The 21,491-nt window shown below is 43.7% G+C and overlaps 1 protein-coding gene across 3 annotated transcripts in view; it reads left to right on the top strand.

Moving 5' to 3' along the window:
• The window catches only part of EMD (emerin), a 1,082,425-nt gene that overhangs the window by 547,860 nt on the left and 513,074 nt on the right, over positions 1–21,491 (top strand). For all 3 annotated transcript variants that reach the window (XM_044080328.1, XM_044080330.1, XM_044080331.1), the window contains exon 5: positions 5,673–5,704. In XM_044080328.1, the coding sequence (XP_043936263.1) occupies positions 5,673–5,704 (32 nt within the window). The remainder of the gene's footprint in view (positions 1–5,672; positions 5,705–21,491) is intronic.

Genomic DNA, 21,491 nt, shown 5'->3' with positions numbered 1-21,491 from the left:
TGGCCACGATACATGTCAGCCGCTGATAGACACATCTGTGATGCAGAGGATGATGACATGCAGTATCATAGACACTGGCTCTGAAAGCATGTGCTGAAACATGTTGCTTTGCTAATGGGATGTTGTTACTACTATCAAAGCTTGTAGTGCTCTTGCTTTTAAATTAACTCTGTTATGAACAGATTGACAGCAGTTAGCATAATTCCTTCATATCCGGTCAAAATTAAAGATAGTTCCTTCAGATACGGTAAGTCATAAATAATTTAAAGAATGGTTCAGCAAAGTAAAAAGGGTTACCTTTAGTTTAACAATAATGGATAAGTAAATGACACTGTGGTTTGGAACTCTCATAAATATTCATTTAGTAGAATTCATTGCTAACAGGAGCAGTGAACTGGTTTAAATTAGAGGCTCTAAATACAACAAAAGTAATGTGTGGAAATGGGAAAACTATCACAGACTTACTCAAGGCTTTTAAACAAAATATATAAATTAATTTTAAATAACAGAATACTAGTAACTACAGAAAACATTATAGTAATCTCTAAAAGCCTCCAAAGATTAATGAATACATTAAAAATGTTGACAAAGTCAATAGGTTCATAGGTATTCACTAAGCTAACGACCGCAAGGGCCTTTTTAAGCCTAGTCATACATCTAAATCTCTGACAAGTTCTGGTACCCTTGGTAAGTGTAAACAGGGGCTTGGGAGATGAGCCATTTACAGGTTGCCTGTGTCCATTAAAGAGATAGGTGTCAAACCAGGGATGAATTTCCTGTTCTCCATCCATTTGTCCAAGTTAGACTTTTTTTATGCATTTTTTAGGGAGGAACTCTGCTTCACATCGATGAGGAGCTTGTTCCAGAGACGGGGTAGTCTTTGGGATACATATCTATCTGTCCAGTAGGTCCTATATATATCACAGGCAAGGTTTAAGTCTTTAGAACGGGTAATTCTGGTGCTGTTTGTTTTGTGGATATGCAGAAGGTCCATCAGAGTGGGGTCTGACAATGAATGCCCTGTATCCCAGGCATTGATCTCCCCTCAGCCTGTAGGAGACAAAATACAGGGATAGGGCCATTAGGCAGTCTGCATAGAATGTGTTACTTATATGCTTGGTTAAAAGGGGGGTATTGTACTCTGTGATGGGTCTGATGAATGCCGAATACAGTGGAACAATGACTTTCTTGGACCTAGATGCCATACCTTTGCTTATAAGTTGCGCAACATAATATGATTTCCTCACTACTGTAGACACATGATGATCAAAGGCTAGATTACTGATTTTGTGCGTCTCAGTCCCTGACTACAGGGTCAACTCTAAGGGGTGTGTTGTCAATATGATCGTGAAGTCATCCACCCTTGTTAACTAAGGATACTGTTATGCATTTCTTGGCATTTAGTTTTAGTCCATGGTTCTGACACCAGTTGTTTCTGTGTCAGCCCTTCCTGGAGAACATTTGTATAGTTGTGGGATTCTGTGACTGCTTCTAATGTGCAGTCATTTGCAAATTTAGTCAGCCAGAGATCATAGACATTGGCCTTGATGTCAGAGAAGTAAATGCCAAAAAGGAGCAGTCCAAGGACCTATCCCTGAGAGACTCCACTTGTGACTGGTCTCTCTCCCCACTTCTAACTTCATGGGTCCTGTCTGTAAGCCAGTTGGCTATCCATCGGGTGACACATGGGTTTGTACCTAACCTGCTGAGTTTGTCAACAGTGCCTGAGTGAGGTATTGTGTCAAGTGCATTAACCAGGTCAAAGTAGGTAGTGTGAACCACTTAGCCCTTAAACATTGCTTTGGTTACTTTCTCAAATTTGACTAAACCAAATTGGGTTGTGTCCAGTGTCTGGAGGTTTGCTATGTTGTTGTTGATCATTTCCATAGCTTTGCATATAAGACTAGTGAGACTTGCAGGTCTGTAGTTTCCAGGGTCTGTAGATGGCCCACCTTTGTGCATTGGGATGACTGTTGCTGTTCTGCATTCATGAGGCATGAAGCCTGTTCAGAGGGTACAGTTAAATAGCAATTCCAGAGTGCCTGATAGGTCATGTTTCATGCTATTTAAAAGGCATCCTAGGATATTAGCATTGATGCAGTGCTCTTGGCCTTAGAGTGAGCATTAAGGGCCTGTTCTCTTGTGATAGCAGGGGGAGTTATATTTGGCGGTATTTCCTGTGGGGAGCTTGAGGGGAGGAGAGGTGTAAAGTTGGAGCTGAATTTTTCGGTCAGTAGATTTGTTGTTTCCTCTGGCTCACTGTGGGTAGCTCCATTTACAATGAGCCCCCCCCCCACACACACAATTGTGTATTGCCTTTGAGGTTGAGTACATAGCTAAAAAATGCCTTGTGGTTGTCCTTGGCCTGAGAGGCTAAATTTCTCTAAATTTGGCTTTGTTAAACTTTGTTTCTTCTCTGAGTTGTTTATTTAGTTTGAGGTTGCTTGTATCCTGCTTGGGTGCTGCACCTTCTAATTTTTCCATGATTTTCTTCCTTCTGTTACAGCCTATTGATTTTGTGATTCCACAAGGGTGCCTTGTTTTTTTAGTTAGTTCTGTAATTCTTCCTGGTGGATACAGCTGCCTCTGTACAGCTATTAACATGCTTGTATAGGGTTTCTGTGAACCTTTCTGCACAGGCAGCAGTGTTCTCAGGGTTTATGGGGGCTTGAAATTTTGCCACGTTATCACTTAGTAGCAGGAAGTTAGCCTTAGAGTAGTTACTGAATATTCCATGGTTAGCCGGGGTCCAGGTTTTATTTTTGCTTTAAAGGAGACCATTTTGTGGTCTGACCTTAACAGGGAAAACATTACACTAGGGACTGTGCAGCACACTACCATATTAGTGAGGACCAGATCCAGTATGGTTGCACCCCTGGTCGGTGTATTGACAATCTTGTCCTGGGAGTTTTGTGTTTACAAAATCCAGGAATCTCTGTGCCTGTACGTTTGGTGCTGTATAGAATTTCCAGTTAATAGTGGGGTAATTAGTCACCCCCCCCCCCAATGAATATATAGTATTGGGTTGGGTGGTGAGTGTTTCCAGTAAGTTTAAATGCATGGTATGGGTTTCCTGGGTCACAGAGGGGAGCCTATAGCTTGCAAGGAAGTGATATTGGATTTTGCCTATGGTGATTTGAATATGGAGTAGCTCAAGTGCAATGTCCTGTTTGACCAGCCTTGCAGCATATTTATTTTTGACGTAAATCGAGACACCTCCACCTTTAACCTCTGTCTGTGTAGTAGCTGGTCTAAATGTGTGGAAGGCATTATAACTTTACATTGTGTGCTGTCCGTGGCTTTAAACCTTGTCTCAGTGACTGCATAGACGTGAGCATTCTCTACGGTGAAGAGAGTTTCTAGGGAGTGAATTTTTTTGTTTAGACTCCTAGCACTGAGCAGTAATACCTTTAGATTTTCTTGTTTTCGATTTGCTATGTCAGAAGTACTTTCAGTGTGGCATTGATTAAAAAAGGCACTATGGGAAATACAATGTTTTAGCTAATATTCGAAAGCCTAGAGAGGAGAGATGCAGACCATCCCTGGCAAAGCAGCGTGGTCTGTTGACCATCTCCTTCCATGCTGACAAATATTGCAACCCCTTAGAATGACACCAGAATCTAAGCCAATTATTAAAAATCAGTCCTCTTTTGTTCATATTGTGGTATCATCCTTGGTGAAGGTAAAATACTGCTCAATGCTAGGCTCATACCAGCCTGGGACACACATTCCGAGAGCTCCATGATGTCTCTCTTCATATTGTCTAGGGAGGTACATCTGAGGTCATTACACCCACATGGATTATGATTGAGTCATACTTGATCTTAGATTAGAAAAAAGTTTAACTAACACTTGCTCCCTTTGAACCAACTCGTCAGGCTGACTTGAGGTTCTTAACATAGTAAACATTTCACTAAATGCTCTGACCTCTGCAAGAAGAGCATCTGTGTTACAAGCTCTTTTATAGTTGGGTCAACTTTATTTAATCTTCACTCGGATAAGGTTTCCTTAACTAATCCTCCATTTATGTTTAAAGGGGCATATGAGTTTACCTTAACCAAACTGTCCCTCTCCCTGTTTTCTTTCCAGAACGTAAAAATGAGGAAGAAAGATTATTCCATACTTTGGATGTCCAGACAACTCTTTTTATTTTTTTTTCCAAACACCTTTGTTGAATTATCACTTATGATATAGGCAAATATACATTCGTATAAAAGTAATTAAACCGTGTTAACATAAACATTATATTTTAAATATATTGATATATATCATATAACCTAAGCAATATTGCATAAATTATTCAATTTTTGCTTTTTTTTTTTTTTTTTTTTTTTTTTTTTTAACAAGAAACACTACATAGGCAATCATATGTTTATATAAATGAAGAACAAACAGCACTGAGACCATCCTAGTTGCAAGCATTTTACATCACAAACCGTACTGACACTCCCAGTTGTAAACATTTTACATCACTTATAATCTACCCATTCTTTGGCACTCAGACATTACTTAGCTCATTTATGTCCTGCTGCCTTTTAGGCCTCATTCCTCCTTTGTATGTATCGTTCCTACAATTCCCGTTTTTCCTATGTAATTTGTTCCTACACTTTTCTAAAGATTTGTTACTATCTTGACAGAACAAAATATTTCAGGAATTCTGATCATTTGGCTCATTTCTTGTGAGGGTAAGATAAAGAGGAGCCTATGTCAAAACAAAATGGTTCTGTTGCAGTTATTTTTTGTTAATACCCCCCCCCCCCAATAATAGGGCAGTTCCAGGTAGAGTCAAAGCTTATTTTGTGGCTTTTGGGAAGGGTTGGATTGTAGAAGAGCTGTAGAAGCAGCAGCTCGGTGGTAGTTGCATACTTTTACAGTTCTAGGACAAGCTCTGCTGGGATCATTCTCTAGGACCCTAATCCTTTCTTCTTGCAGTCAGTCTAAGCTATCATAATCTACTCATATACCTAAGGTTGTTGACACAGTGATCCTAATGTTGAGCATAGAACAATTGTGTTAAGTGACTATACCATCATTGTAGATGTTTGAATGATCGCTGCTGCAGTATCCACTCCCTCCCTCCACCCCATGTTTTTGTTTTTGTTCACCAGCATGGGGATCTTTGTTTTATTTCCTAGCATTGCCGTTGTCATGGCTTTATCGTCGTCCTCTGTTTAGACATAAAAGTTCTGAAGGGCTTGGAGCCCAAACCTGTCTTTTTAGTCACCTCAATTTGAGCTAACAGTTTGTGATTGTGGAAGGTGCCCCAAAACTTTGGTAGCTGGCTGGTAGTCATCCTTAGCAGGCTACACGCCATATAAGTAAGGCTACTCAGCAGTGATCATTCAAACATCTACTAATTTATTATGTTCACATACACATTTGTACATTCCTGTACGAGATTACTGTCAGTGTACAGATCCTTGCAGTGTAGCAGTTCTCCGGTGTACACTGGAGCTGCTTCTACCATGTGACTTGTGAAAGTGTCCCCATCCCACCAGAGAAAAATTAAACATGCTGTGCTTAGTTCCTTCCTCCACTTGGCTGTCTCTGTGGCACCCAAGTCACTAGCATCAACATGTGTTAACCATGTGCCATGAAGACCAGACTTGATAAAAATTATCTTTTAATTAACCTGTACATTATAGTAATAAATATATTTTCTGCCTTTTTAGATTAGAGAAGATTTCACAAGCTCTCCGGATGTGTAAGTATTTCATTTTATTTTTTTTTTCCCAAGATGCATTTGCTTTTATTATTTCTCATTTCCTCTGTGTTGCACTCAGTCATACCTCTCAACCTCAAGAAATCTGGACAAAGCCAGCAATTAGGTGGGGACAAATGCTCATAAATAGGGACAAATTATAAATATTGTCCTTATAAACTTAGAAAGTTGCTAAAATAAATGGATCTGTATTGGCATGCATTTTCTGAAGGATAGGGGATCTGAAACTCAAATGTCTGTCATAAGTTAGTGGTTGAAATTCACCATTGCTTTGCTAGAAAAACTCAAATTTTATGAGGGACAGACCAAAACTATAAGGCAAAAATCTGGACATTCTGCAAAAACTGAACAGTTGAGAGGTATGCACTCAGTACTTGTCCTGACTTTACTGCTCAAGGGGAGCACTGTTAAGTACTGGTGTAGTTAGGACCCCTCTTTCTAGTTCATTGTTTTGTTTTTAGAAGATAAAAATGTTCTACTTTGTCCTTACTAATAGACACAGTTGTGGTTAGTATGTCATCTCACAATAATTTACTGTGATGTCCATATTCTTAACTTGTACTCTAAGGTGGCTGTTTAGAAGCTCAATTTATGAACCACAGTTGCCAGTGTTTAGTACTTTTATAGAGATATTTTTAAGTTTATGGCTACTGAGCCACTGTGCAGGTGGTGATCTTAAAAGTTATGACAGCTTAACCGATTAAATTGTTTCAATTTTTGTGTAGCTTCATAAATCTCAAAATGTTTTTTACCTTGTTACTTATATGAAATGTGTGCCTGAGTAATTGTATGTCACTATTTACTGTTATAATAGATTTATATTAACTTACTGATGTATTCTGTTCCTCTTGTTTACTGTCTGCGCGTGAAAGATCAGTTTTGTTGGGTTTTATAATCTTCTGTAAACTGTGCTGAAGACTTTATCAGTGGTTTCTCATGTGAAGTGATTTTATTCAGTAAATAAAATATTCCAGACCGAGCAGATGTACTTTTAGTGAATGTTTGTTTCAGTTCAGTTATGTTCTCTAGATGCAGTTTTACACTGTGTTAGTCCAAAGAATGGTGTTTTGACTGATGGTCATGCCAGCACTCTGTGACCATTACTATTTCTTTGCTGGTATTATCTGATACATCATTTGTAATGAACCCTTTGTTTTGATAGTGGTACTTGTAGTGGTCATAATTTTGTAGGTGGTGGTGGTTTTAGCGCAGGTGAGATGTGAAGGAATTGTGTGATCCTAACTGCTTGCTTTGAACTGACCAATGAATCTGATACATCATTGTCAATATTTGAAGACTTTGGAAAAACTTTGTTAGGCTATAGCTGGGATAAGTTAGTAGAGCTGATTAAGACCATCTTATGGCGGGATAGCATTCAGGAATCTTGTGTATTTTATTTTAAAATGTATTAATCTGCAAACCACACTGGACCCAAGGACTGTTTTCTTGTGAGTCTGAGGTTTGTGAGTACACCTATCAGTGACTTGTACAAAGCTTCTCTGTAGTCTTTAGTATACATAAACACTTGTACCAAAGTAATTTTCTCCCATTTGTGGAAGCCATAGGAGGATGAAAACAGGAGAAGTATTTACTGAAAAATAGTGAGAAGTAATATACATAAAAATAAGTAGGCATGGGAACTGCACAGTGATGAAAACCAAGGGAGCACGTTTTCAAAAGAAAATCACTTGAAGGTTTTAGGGGTTAAAAGTGGTGTGTATAAAAAGCCAATCTGAAGTAGTTAACTTCATTTTATCTGCAACCTGTGGGTATTTGGATCCATATCGGATCCGAGCCGGCAACTTTTGTTGTAGCATCTGCTCCAAGCTCCGAGCTCCTCCCCTACCCATAATGCACTACCATCTCCTACCTTGCCTCAGATCTCGTTTGCTGCGCCAGTAGTGCGCATCGTGGTCTCCTTCGCTCTGAGCTCAGGGATAGTAAGTTTATTAATACTTGGTCTTTAGTGTGCCTGGAGTTAATTGTTTCCCTTCCTCCCACACTAGTATATCGCTTGTTCGTCGGTTAGTTAAAAAAAAAAAAAAAAAAAAAAAAAACCTTTATTGTAAAACTCTGTAGAGTAGTTTTTAGGCCTGCCCTTCCCCTGTGTGTGTTTTGCGTGTGGTGATTTTTTAGGTAGTGGTGTTTGGTGCAGGACCATGGCTGATTAGCCAAAATCTGTATTTAAGAAATGCTCAGAATGTGGCCATAAGCTGTCCCCGGCTGATGGTCACACTCTGTGTGTTATTGTTTGGGAGTGTCACATTTATCGACACAGTGTGCAATCTGCACTGGGTTCAATCCTAGAGCCCTCCGGGATCGGAAGGCCAAATTGGTAGCTAAAGGCCTTCTCCCTGCATCTATGCTAGAATCTGCCACAGCCTTGGTACCTAGTACCCAACCTCACACCCAGACAGGGACTCAAACTCCCACTTCTTCTGGTGCTGGGTCAAGCAAAGAAAAAGCTACAGTCAGTGTAGCTGACAGAGAAGGACAGAGAAAGGCACAAGGAGGAGATAGGGACAAGAAAAGAGATAGACCTCGCAAGAGATCCCCGGACAGGGAGCTCTTCCTTAGTCCCCCTTCTAAGTCCATGGGGCCAGTTTCTCCACGGCTCCGGTCTCCTCGTTTTTCACCAGAGCCGTTCGAACCTTCGGATCCAAGGCTTCCCTCACTGCGCAGACCATCCAGATCTGAGTCGGTGGCTTCTTCGCGATAGACTCTGAACTTATCAGACTTAGACATGGACTGGATGATGCTGAGATTCATTCAGACCCAAATACAGATGGGAGTCTTGCCAGGCCTCTCTCCCTCCAGAGGGTGGACCTCCATGCCCTTTTTCCGCCCCATCTCTCCTTCCCCAATCCGTGCTTCGGGGCTCTTGGATCTGAGAATTTTCGGAGCTGGTAGCTCGGCGCCGACGGCTCCCCCAACCTCGACTCTGGCTGTTACCTTGAGCTCCTCGGATCCAACTAGTTTAGACCCGAGTGACTCTTGGAGCCGCGGACAGGGAGTCGGACCCGAGTGAATGGATTCTTTGGCTCTGCCTTTTTCGTATCCGACCCGTTTCCTCGGACCTCAGGTTACCCTTGCTTCAGCTCCGGTCCCTGCTTCGGATCCAGGGAGGGCTTCTTCCTTGCTGGGTGCCAAGGAGGTACCCTCTCCTTCGGCCTTCGAAGTGGTGGAGAGGGTTCTCTCCCAGGGATTGAGACCCCAGCCCATCCCCTCGGATTCCACCCAGACACCTCTGGATTTGGCGATGACTCCCTTTATCCTGTCTCAAGGACAGCCCATGCCAGAGGATCCCCAGGTTATTTCCCCAAGGAACCCCCTGCGGCTCACGAGTCCTCTTCTGAGAGTCCCACTGAAGAGGGTCATCGTAAACGCAAGTGCAAAATGAGGCACTTGGACTCTCCTTAGTCCCTCACTGCGGACACTGACTTAGATGGAGAAAGTTCCCCCAGGTCACCTCCCGAAGTCGTCTCCTTCAGAGAAATCATGGAGATCATCCGCCAGAGGGGAGGTTGGTCAGCCCCAAAACCTTCTGGGGATGAGTCAGTGTTCCTGGAGGCCTTTAGCACAGGCCAGTCTACTTCCTGGGTGTCCCCGCCACTGGACCCCTTGGTGGACCTTATCACCACGTGGGCATGGAAGGAGCCTGACACCATAGTGCCCATCCCCAAATGCCCCGACAAAATTTTATCTCCCCCTTCTGAGAGACAACCTTTGTCAAAAGGAGCCCCAGTTGACACTATATTGGTCGCAGCAGCCACCAAGAAGGAACTAGCACAGGAGAGTTCCTCAGTCCACCCTCCCGACAAGGAGCCCTAGTCGGTGGATAAGTTTGGGAAGCGCGTTTATTCCTCAGCAACCTTTTCAATCCATGTGCTGAACTATTTGGCACATTTGATCCGGCTTCAGCGAGACCTTGTACCGGAATTCGCTGAGTCGCGCCCAGAGTCTCTGTCGCCGCAAGACAAACAGTTGTTCTCAGTGAAAATGTCTACTCTGAAGTCACTCTCAAACATGTCTATGCGGCTCCTTTCCCATGCCACGGAAGGAGCAGCTAGGGCGGACAGGACAGGCATAGCCATGAGGGCGTCATGCCTGGCTCAGGTTGTGTCAGTTTGCGGATCCTTTCAAGGCGTCATTTATTAATCCTCCCTACAACGGTTCTTCCCTTTTCGGGAAGACAGTACGTGACACACTTGTCCAGAGTGAAAAGGACGGGAAGACTGGTCTGCTGTCGGGATCCGTTTCTCTAACCCTCAGCGGTCCTTCTCTAGGAATCGGAGGCAAAAGAAGATGTGGTTCCAAAAGTTTCAGTTTTCCCGGGATTCTCAGGACAGCTATTCCCCCAGAGGCAGGGGGGGATAGGATTGAAGCCAACCCAGAGGTAGAGGGGGGGGTCCCAGGAATTTTGGGTTTAGGGAACCTTTTTCCTGATAGACCCGGTCAGCAGCCCTGAGGGGTTGCCCGGCTGTCCTACTCTGGAGGCATTCGGGGGGAGATTATCCTTACACCCAGCAGCATGGGAGTCCATTATGACAGATCACTGGGTGTTGCAGATTATATCCAGAGGTTACACTATCCCATTTGTTGCCCCTTCAAATGTTCCAAAACACCTCCCGGATGTTCCACCCGCTCGCAGGGAGGCCGCAGCTCGAGGTTTCAAAGCTGATTCTCAAACGAGCCATCGAACAGGCCCCCCTCCCCCCCGACTAGTCCAGATCAGGCATCTACTCAAGGTTCTTTTTAGTGCCAAAAAAGACGCGGGACCTCAGGCCCATTATAGACCTGTCAACTTTGAACCTGTCTTTAGCCAAACTGAAATTCCAGATGGTCACCCTACAGTCCATTCTACCTTATCTCTGAGAGTGCGACTGGATGTGCTCATTAGACCTCCAGGATGCTTAATACCACATCAAGATCCACAGAAGCTCCAGGAGGTTTCTGCGCTTCCGGGTGGGAGCCAGTCATTTTCAGTTCAGAGCCCTACCCTTCGGTCTCATCACAGCCCCCAGGTTGTTCACCAAGGTAATGACAATTGTAGCGGCTCACCTGAGGCTTCAGGGTATTCAGTATTTCTTTACCTGGACAACTGGCTCTTCGCTGCACCCAGCAAACGTCTGCTTTGTCTGGCCTGAGACTACTTCATTCGGTTGGCAGATCTATTGGGGGTTACAGTCAATATTCAGAAATCCCAGTTGCAACCAGAACAAGTTTTAGACTTCATTGGGGCACGGCTAGACACCTTGCAGATGAAAGTATTCTTAACTCCAGACAGGATTTTACACCTCAGGTGCCACATAGCTCAAATAACGAACTTCAAGTCTCCAAAGGTGAGCGAGGTTCTCTGGGCACTGGGCTCCTTGGCTACCTCCATATCGATTCTCTCTTGTGCGCGCCTTCATATGCGGGTTCTTCAATGGACTCCGGCTGTTCAATGGTCTTGGCTAGACCTGCCCATGGAATTTCTGATCAGGATCAGTCACGTCTGCAGGACGTCCCTTCTTTGGTGGTTAAATTCACCGGAGATATTAGAAAGAAGTCCCTTCGCATCATCTCCAGTCCACTCCACAGTGACCACGGACGCCTCCCAACTCGGGTGGGGGGGGCACTGTTCGGGAAGGGCAGTCCAAGGCACATGGTCCCAGTCAGAGACCAAGTTGCACATAAATGTTCTAGAGATGAGGGCAGTGCTTTTAGTGTTGGAAGCCTTTCACAGTGTCCTCCCTCTCGGATTGATTGCAATTCATTCAGACAACATGTCAGTTGTCTGGTATATCAACAAGCAGGGGGGAACCAGATCCTATCCCCTATGTTGAGAGGCCATGAGAGTGTGGGAGTGGGCGATCTCCACCGGTTGGTTTCTGATAGCAATGTGTACATCCCAGGGCGCTCCAACATTTTAGCGGGCAAGTCCAGGATATTCTGATGCCGTACGAGTGGTCTCTGAAACAGTCCGTAGCAGAGGAGATGTTCCTTGCATGGGGTCAGCCTTGCTGTGATCTCTTCACATCTCCTTCCAACACAAAGTGCAGCGAGTTCTTCGCTTTGATTTCCTCACCAGGGGAAGCCCCCAGAGATGCTCTAGTCCATGCTTGGTCCCCTGGGCTTCTGTATGCTTACTTCAGAAAGCTTGTCGACTGCGGTGCAAAGTTATCCTCATTGTCCCATTCTGGTCTCGTCAGGTTTGGTTCCCATTCCTTTGGTCTCATCTCTTAGCTCCTCCGTGGGCACTGCCCGGATCTAATCTCCCATCCTTCAGGTGCCTGCCCGACCTGGGCAGCCTCAAGCGGACAGCTTGGTTGCTCCAGTTCTGTTGATTGCCAGGACTCCCGGTCTTTCATCCTCGGTAAAATCCATACTGGTGGTTTCTCTTAAAGATTCCACTAGGAAACTTTATTGCAGTAAATGGAAGCATTTTTCCATTTGGGCCTCACAGAGAAACCTAGATCCCTTTACAGCCCCTGTTCCAGCGGTGTTGGATTTCTTGTCTGGCATTTTTCAGCAAGGAGCTAGCTCCTTCACAGTGAAAGTACAATTGGCAGCCATTTCTAATTTTCATGTTGGTGAAGACCACATTGCCTTAGCCTCTTCTAGGCTGTGTAAGACCTTTCTTAAAGGCACTTTTCTGTTGCGCCCTCCTGTAAAGGATTCAATGCCCTCTTGGAACCTTACCTTTGTCCTACAGGCATTGCTGGCTCCTCCATTCGAACCTGCAGCATCGGTGGATTTAAAATTTTTATCCTGGAAGACCGCTTTCCTAGTCGCCATTACATCTGCTAGGTGGGTTTCTGAGCTTCAAGCTCTCTGCCGTGCCTCCTCATTTGGTCTTCCATAAGGATAGTGTCTCTCTCCGTACTAATCCTTCCTTCTTACCCAAAGTGGCATCTGAAGCAAACATAAACCAGTCCATTAATCTGACTGTTTTCTTTCCTAATTTCCAAAACAAGGGTGAATATAAACTTCATTTTTTAGATGTTCATAGACAACTTTGCTTCTATCTTCATAGAACAAAATCATTCCACAAGACTGAGCAGTTGTTTGTTTGCTTTTCCAAATCCTTTCTGGGAAAAGCTATTTCTAAGATTTCTTTGGCCAGATGGATCCTCTTTGTATTTCGCATGTCTACAAAGCCAGAGGTTTATCTCCTCCTGGTATTGTTAAAGCTCACTCTACCAGGTCCATGGCGACTTCTGCTGCTTTTTGGTCTAGGGTTCCTTTGGACGACATTTGTGCAGCAGCGACCTGGGCCAATTCACATACCTTCATTTGCCATTACAAATTAGATCTGATTTCTAGGGTTAGAGCATCCTTTTTGCTCTGCGGTGCTCAGGAATATCCTTCCATAAGGGCCTCCCAGGATTGGAGTAGCTGGGGACTCTGCCCCACAGGTTGCAGATAAAATTAACTTAACTACTTCAGATAAAGAAGTTATGTACTTACCATAATGTTCCATCTGAGTAGTTATACTTCATTTTTCTGGAACCTTCCCTCCCTCCGTCCCCCGGCCCTTGTCCTGTCTATAGAGGTTTGGTTCATTGGGCTGAGTTGCTTATGTATTTAGTTGCAGCAAACTCGATCTGAGGGAAGGTAAGAGATGGTAGTGCATTATGGGTCAGGGGAGGAGCTCGGAGCTTGGAGCACATGCTAGAAAAAAGTTGCCGGCTCAGATCTGATATGGATCCGAATACCCACAGGTTGCAGAAAAATGAAGTATAACTACTCAGATGGAACGTTATGGTGAGTACATAACTTTTTTTTATCTTAAATGATGACTTTTGCCTAGGTTTTGGCATTTGTGAAGAATGATGGACTGTGCTTTAATCTCAACAATATAAGAAAGTTTTTACTGTAGCTGCTCATTGATTGGCTTGCCATTTGGCAATCTGTATGTTTTTCACAAAGTTATACAAGTGTGTAGAAGTTGATCCTTCAAGGATCATATTCTTATAATAGTTGGATTTGTTTGTGTACTCTTCTAATCCTTAGAACCATGTTATCCAGTGCTTGTACTCCTGGCAGGGGCACCCTCAACAAATTGGTATGTGGGAGGGGGGCAGAGTGACAGTCCATGTCCTCCACCCCCTTTTGGCTTATTAAAGAACCTGGGAACCTTGTCTTCACCAAACATGCTGAGACTTGGAGCCAGACCTGGGGGTGGTATTTGCTGATGAAGTGCCTGGTAGTTGGGTAACCCATGGAGTCAGGACAGGAAGAGCCTAAAAAATTTGCGTGGAACCTCCTTGCAGGCTCACCAGCTTCATGCAGTAGGGTGGAGAATCAGCTGCAGTGCCAGGTGGCAAACTTGTTTGCGATTAATGCAGTTATACCCTAACTGAAATGCTGTTGGGCCATGGATGTCACCTGTCTGGGGGAAATGAGCAAAAGCTTATATGGGATGTAGAAAAGTACCAGTGAAATTTAATTGGCCTTTTACTGTATTGGTTCCAGAATCAAACTGTTTGAGTAGACTTGACAGCCTTTCTTTACTGGAAGTGACCATCAGGAGAGTGTCATTGCAAGTATGGGGGGATGCTCACAGGTCCGGCATCTGTGTTTTAAGAACTTGTTGGGTACTGATTTGTCATAAATTAACTGGTATTTCAAGAAGATGTTATGTCATAGCTGCAAAGTAGTGAATTAGTCTATATTATATCCTCGAACGCTTAAAAAAGTGAACGCTGATTGATCAAACTTATTTTCGCAAAAATATCGAAGCAGCAGAAACTCAAATTTTTTCCTAGGGAAAGAATTCGGTTGTCGGTTTCTGTTGCTTCGGTATTTTCAGTGTTATGGTGGAAAGTTACCGGTCGGATTTAGGTAAGTGTGCGATTGTGTGGATGTGAGTGTTAGGGTTAGGGCTCAGGTTAGGTGTGTGTGCGATTGAGTGGACATGAGGGTTAGGGCAGATTTAAGTGAGTTAGGGTTAGGGAGCGGGTGAGGTGAGTGTGCTATAGTGACGGACCTTAGGGTTAGGGTTAAGGTAAGTGGGTAGTTAGTGGTGTGCGCATAGTTTAGTGTAGGGTTAGGTATGAATTTTAGGTGTATGTGTGTGGATTTCTGTTTGTTTGGTGTGCTTGTGTTGTGTGTGTTTTGGATCAGTGATTTTTTTCCCTGGGAAAAAAATCACTGATCTGACAGTTTGAGATTGTAAGCTTTCGGTTAAGTTAGGTCGATCAATCAGCGTTCGCTTTTTTAAGCGTTAGATGATATAATATAGACCCTTCACAGATGGGTTTGACATGTTGAAGTCCTTGAAATCACAGCTGGATTCAGCTAAATGACTAAGCAGCAGCTTGTCATGTCTAATCGTAACAGCATCAAATTTAAGATTCTTTGCTGTGAATTCATAATTTCAGTTTGTGAGATGTAGAAATTTAGTTGCAGGAAATAAGTACCAATACCATATTCTTTCCACTTTGTGCGTAGACAAACCTGGGCAATCTGCTTATCTTTGAGGTTTTTATGGCCTTATTATACCATGACCCCCCATTAATATTCCAAAACGTGCACGCTGATTGGCCAGCGTGCACGTTGTAAATCGACTTATACTAATGGAAAAAAGGTCCGGTTGCCCGGACTTTTTCCATTAGTATAAGTCTCTTTTAAAACACTGTCTCGCTATGTTAAGAGTTTAACATAGCGACACAGTGTGTAAAAAGCAACGGAGATCTTGCTTTCTCCGTTGTTTTTTTTTTAAATCTGTCTCGCTATGTTAAATGGGTTTAACATAGCGAGACAGCTTTAAAATAAGTACCGGAGATCCGTTGCTTATTTTAAAGCTGTCTTGCTATGTTAAACCCATTTAACATAGCAAGACAGGTTTAAAAAAAAAAAGCAACGGAGAAAGCAAGATCTCCATTGCTTTTTACTGTTTCTCTATGTTAAATGGGTTTAACATAGCGAGACAGCTTTAAAATAAGCAAGTATCTCCGTTGCTTATTTTAAAGCTGTCTCGCTATGTTAAACCCATTTAACATAACAAAACAGTAAAAAGCAACGGAGATCTTGCCTTCTCCGTTGCTTTTGGCCACAGCTCTGATGTACTGCATAGGCATGCGCAGTATATCAGAACTGCCGCGGATACCAGCCAGCTGCGGAAGGGCAGCAAAGAGGCGTTATACAATGCCATTATTTAAGAAAAGTAATTATTTCTTTTCTTAAATAATGTCATAGTATAATAGCAATAACCCACGCCTGGTAATGGATTACCACGGTTGTCTTTGTTTGGTCCTCGGGACCAAACCACGCCAACCGTGGGTAAATCCCGCATTACCCACGCCCAGGCGTGGGTTATTGCTATAATCTTCATACTGTCAGCAGCTATGACTGACAGGCCACCTGTTTTATCATTCAAATATAATAAAATAAGTCTATCTTGTTCTGAATCACACACACAAATTAGTAAATCCAACTTTAAACATCTTTTGTACTGTGTAACTGTTAAGATTTCTCTCGTTATCCCCAGCATTTAACAATTTATAGCTCTTGCACTTGGGGGCATATATGCTAACTTCAGCTGCATGTGATATCTGTCACTGGCTTAGGAGAGTGGTCTGTGGCATATGTGTCTATGCTCACCATTTCATTTTTCCAGTATGCACTGTTTTGTTTCGTGATCTAGCATGCATCAAAGGAAAGCTTCCTGTTTTTATTTCCTAAGAAACGTAGTGGTTTTGCAGTTGTCAGATTACTATTCATGAACTGTAGTGACAGTGCCTGGAGAAATGCGTAATGTGGACGAGCGTCATAAATGGCAGAACTTCAGTCTGACCAGCCTAAGGAGAAGATGTTAATAGCTAGGAGAAGTTAAGGGTTCAGGTGGCCAGGCTTCAGCTAAAGCAACTCCTACTAACTACATCCCTTGGATTACTGCTAACCCTTTGTGAACTTTGTGCTTATCCTCTGGTTATGCATAACTGTGCTCACATCTGTCATAGATTGATAATGCTGAGATGTCCAGAGACACTTTTCAGGCAGTTATGCCTTAATGTGAATTCCAGGGTTCTAGTGCTCAAGAACCTATTCTTCACTGTTGGAGAAAGCCTTGCAGCACCCAGTGCTGAGGATTGATGGGTGAATTTTAGTTAGAGAAGTCTACTCCCCCTTCCCTATAAATCGAGGCAGGCTAACTGACTAGAGTTGAGGAAACTTCCATGGCTCTTCCTGTTCTCAGTGGATGTGGGCATCCCGTTAAGACAGTCATGCCTTTAATGACATCTGTTGGGAGCTATCCTGTCATTTGTGGGAGTGAACTCATGGGAAAAATGCTCCAACACTAGCACAAGACGCTGTGCAGGTCTTTCATGATTTGGCAGTGTATCTGGCATGCATTTCCCCATACTGTCCTAGCATACCATTTCCACATTCCATTCTTTCCTTGTCTTTTGCACTGGATAAGTGCAGGCCTCCCCCATGATTGTGTTAAGGAAGTGGTCTCTGTCTCCCTCCCTCTCTCTCTATCCATTGGGAAGGAAGATTCTGAGGGTTGTAATGTTCTTGCTTCAGAGACTGACAAGAATAATGAGGCCTCCCCCATAAATTGCCCCTGATAATCCCTCCTTTGGAGAGACTCTTCAACTAATGAGGCCATCTGCAGACTGGCTTTAGCACCTTTGTGTTCTCCCAAAATGGTGATAAGGCAGTGCTTAAGGTAGAAAGATGAGGATACTTTGGCCTTCCCCATGGAGCCTGTCCCCAAGGATGCCATTCTTTGGGACTGAAAGCATTCAATTTCTGCTTCTCCTGCTCAGGTGCTTCTATGACATCACAGAGTAGATTGACATCCTCACTAAGCATCATAAGGCAATTATAAATTCTTTGTCCACCATAAGTCTGAGACTGCAACATGTTATACTTTACTGGCAACCAGAGAAAAGTTTAAACATAACGGCAGTGTGTGCAAAAAGGCCAGCCTCGACGCCAGGGCCCAGAGCTATATTTTTTTGCCTGTTCCTTTTCCACTGTTTTTCGACCAGGATCTGAAAAAGCTGGTGGAATGACTAGATTCTGGTTTCGATTATTCTCTGAAAAAGATCCTTTTGATTGCTTCTTGAGTGGGTGTCCACATTAATTCCTTGCAATTTTGACTGTGTTCAGACTTTGTATAGAGCAGCAGCATCTAAGATGATGTATGTTCTGGATAGAGTGGTTCATGCCTTCCTCTTTTAAGACTGAGCTTAATCAGGCTATGTTGAATGCTCCTGGCAAGGCAAAAGTGCACTTTGCTTAAGTTTCTTGGGACTTATTTGAAGAGCTGTGGAAAGAAAAATGGACATTGACCACCACGGAGGGTCTTCTGTTACCTTCTAATGACATATGCTCTTCTAGGCCATCACATTTCCCTAAGAAGACATCCATTTATACGTTAAGGACTCCCAAATGTCAGGTTGTCATCTCCAAGGAGGATCTGAGAAAGGACAAGTGAGATGTTCATCATATTGATACTGATGCAGTAGCCGTAGCTACGTGAGGTTATATCCTGCCAAGGATATAACAGCCGGACAGCTTTCAAAGCTTCAGGGCACGTTCCACACACACAAATTGTAAGCCATAGGCTTAGGTTACACTTCCTGCAGGAAAGGTTCTTTCACACAGTATAAAGACCATCTTCCACAGTGTCATCATAAAGACAGTATTATCTACCATGAGCCTTTCTAAAGCAGACGTAAAATGATGAAATTCCTGAGGATCCAAATCCAGTTGGAGTTTCTCCTGGCTCTGACCCATTTTGGAGGCTTGGAGCTTGTCCCTTCTTCTCCTCTAATCATAGCTCCTTCCCTGATCCAACCTTTGGGTTTAGAGCACCTGGATCCAAGCATGTCCAAGGGTTTGTCTGCATCAGATCCAAAAGATTGAACTTCATGGACACCGACCCTTTCTCTGACCAACCAATGTTGTGAGGTTGCTGTCTACTCTGAAACTATCGGCGCAATCCCTTCCCATCAGCACTTTGGCCCTGAAAAGCTCTGCATCAGCCTCTGCTTTGGAGTCAAGTCAGTAGGTTCTCAAGGTTTGCCTTTGCCAGGATCAAGGTTGGCATTGGCTTTTGTGGCCTTTAAGAGGATGTTCTCTTAGGCTAGGGATCAGGCTTCCCTTCCCTGTTCAGATCTTCCCATGTTCGCACAGAGCTCTTCACGTCTTTGTCTATCATGTTCTGCCATGTTAGGACAGGCACCCCCCCCCCCCCCCCTGGTTTCTCGAGGCAGTTTGTTGTGAACTACCTGTCTGGTTTGGGGTGTCCTCCTGAGCATCCAGCTGGAGAGAGTTGCTAAAATTACTCGTGCAAAAGTCGGTATGCTGACTCCCCTAAAGCCCGACCATTTTGGTGCTAGAGTCCTGTAGTAGATTGTATGGTGGTGGTAGCGACAGTGGTCATCAGGAAGGAGCTTGCCGAGGAGGGCTCCACTATCCATCCCCTTACCAGGGAGTCTAAGGTGTTGGACAATTTGGTAAGTGGGTTTATTCATTAGAGACCGTTACTGTCAGAGCACTGAACTACCTGGTACATGTTACATGTTTTCAGATTGATTTGAGTAAAGACCTGTCCAAATCCCCTCTGTGGGTCCTTATCTGCAAAAGATAAAAACTGTTGGCACACAGTTGAGCATCCTACAGTCCCTGTCAAACATGTCTTTGCACATTATTTCTAATATGGCTGATGGCACGTTGAGAGCAGCAAGCACTGGAACAACTGTTCGCCAGCACACTTGGATGAATCACTGCAGCTTCGTAGAACACTTCTTCAAGATGTCTTTTATTCATGCCAGTTATGACTGATCCACTTTCTTTTAGCCTAAAGTTAGAGGTGTTATCTAAAAGTGAGCAAGAGGGCAAGACTTTGTCATTGGAACATGCCTTTCTACCCCTCAATGGAACTTTTTGTGCCAAAGAAAAACTGTGAACTTTATCCCATTCTGGACCTTGGTTACTTGAACCAGTATGCAAAGCAGACTGAATTCCAGATGGTCATGGTTCAGTGCATCTTATTGTTGAGGAAGTACAATTAGATATGCTCAGTAGACGTCCAGGACCCATACTATCATATAAAAATGGACACTCCAGGAGGTTTCTCCAATTTTGGCTGGGGTCCAGTCACTTCCAGGTCAGGGCCCACCTTTTGTTTCCACCACAGTCCCCCAGGTGTTCAAAAAATGCATGACAGTGGTTGCAACTTGTCTCATACTGTAGGATTTCTGAGTGTTCCACCTGTCTGGATAACTGGCTTGTAACTGCTCTCACCAGGAATCTGCTGATTCAAGCCAGGGATGCCTTGCTCTACCAGTGCTTCTATTTGGGAGTAACAGTCATTCTGGCCAAGTAAAACTTCAACCATTTCAAATGATATAATTCATTGAGGCGCATCTGGATACCAAGCCACAGATAGCCAGATTAACGGAGTCAAGGATTCTCACCATTTGACATCAGGGATTGGATGTACTCTCCCTTCAAATATCTGCAGCAAATCAATTCTGTACTCCACGGCTTAATGGCAGCTTCCATCACTTTAGTCCCTCCGGCCAGATTTTACATGAGTGTTACAGTGAATCCTTGCAGTTCAGTAGTCTGAGATGCCAATCCATTACATTTCCTATGTTACTCACTCAGATTTGCAGGAAACATATTCAGTGGTGGCTAGAGACTGAAATAGTTTCTCAAGGTAGACTGATGTCCTTCTATATCACTGTTGCAGTATTCATTACAATAAGGGATACCCTGCCAAGGGTGCCCCGATATCTGTCCAGTATATCGAAGCCTTAGGTTGTTATAAGGATGATATGTCACAAGTATGCTCCTTGCGCTAGGCGTAGGGCATAAAGGTGACGTACGGACATACCATCTCAGAACAACTTTGCTGCCTTTCTGAACACTGTCTTTGATCATGTGTCTGAATGCTTACTCATCTGCTGGTTACCTAGCCATTTTTCAGATTAGTGCCCCTTTGGGATTTTTTATTCTTATCTCCTTTCATTTTGTGGTGGTTGGTTTCATGACATTCAGAAAGGGGAAATGCCAGTGTGGAGACAGATTCTCCACAAGGACTGTCACAAAAAATGTTTATTTTGCTCAGGTGCTTCTCGTGACCATGCGTCTTGTCTCATTTGCCAGGCATTTATTTCAAATATCTTGCGTAGTCTGCTCTCCTCTTTAACCAGTTAGAGAATCAGCATCTTAAATTGTTTGCTACAAATAAAATGGAATTATCCCGGTCCAAGTGTCAGTCGTCTGCGAAGAAGATGATCAAGAAAGCTCAGTCTGATTCTTTGGCTGTACCACTTCCACCGGATGTCTCTCTCGAGCCTCTCTCTCGAGCCTAGTGAAAGCCCAGAGGACTGCCCAGTTATTCAGTCAGATTCCTCTGCCACAGCTGTTTCAGAGGCCGGCAGGGATCCAGCTTCTCGCACATCCTTGTAGGCTCTGCAGACATCCGCTTTGGATGTTTAGGGGGAAACCACGGCTGATTATTTCTGAAGGGCCTAGGGGTGTTCCGCAAATCCTTGTTAGAGAAGGTATTCCCACTATGCTTAGAAAATTATCAGGGGTTCGAGCCACCTAAGATCTTTAGGGCTGATGTCCCCTTGAAAAAGAAGCAGAAAACTAAGCATCTTTCTCCTACTCCCAAAACTCCTCAACATGATTGGCAGGATTTGACACAGGGTCTGTTTAATGCCTTTATAGCTGTGAAGCCCCCTCAGGGGGTTTCTGTTCCTGCTTCCCCTTCCTAAGAAGCCTAGGGAGCAGGTTTCATTTGATGGTGTGT

This window comes from Protopterus annectens, chromosome 8.part0, assembly GCF_019279795.1.
Source record: "Protopterus annectens isolate FY-2018-M chromosome 8.part0, PAN1.0, whole genome shotgun sequence".
In the NCBI taxonomy this organism is placed as follows: Eukaryota; Metazoa; Chordata; order Ceratodontiformes; family Protopteridae; genus Protopterus; species Protopterus annectens.
The sequence above is the reverse complement of the archived record's forward strand: the minus strand, read 5'-3'. Positions and strand labels throughout refer to the sequence as shown.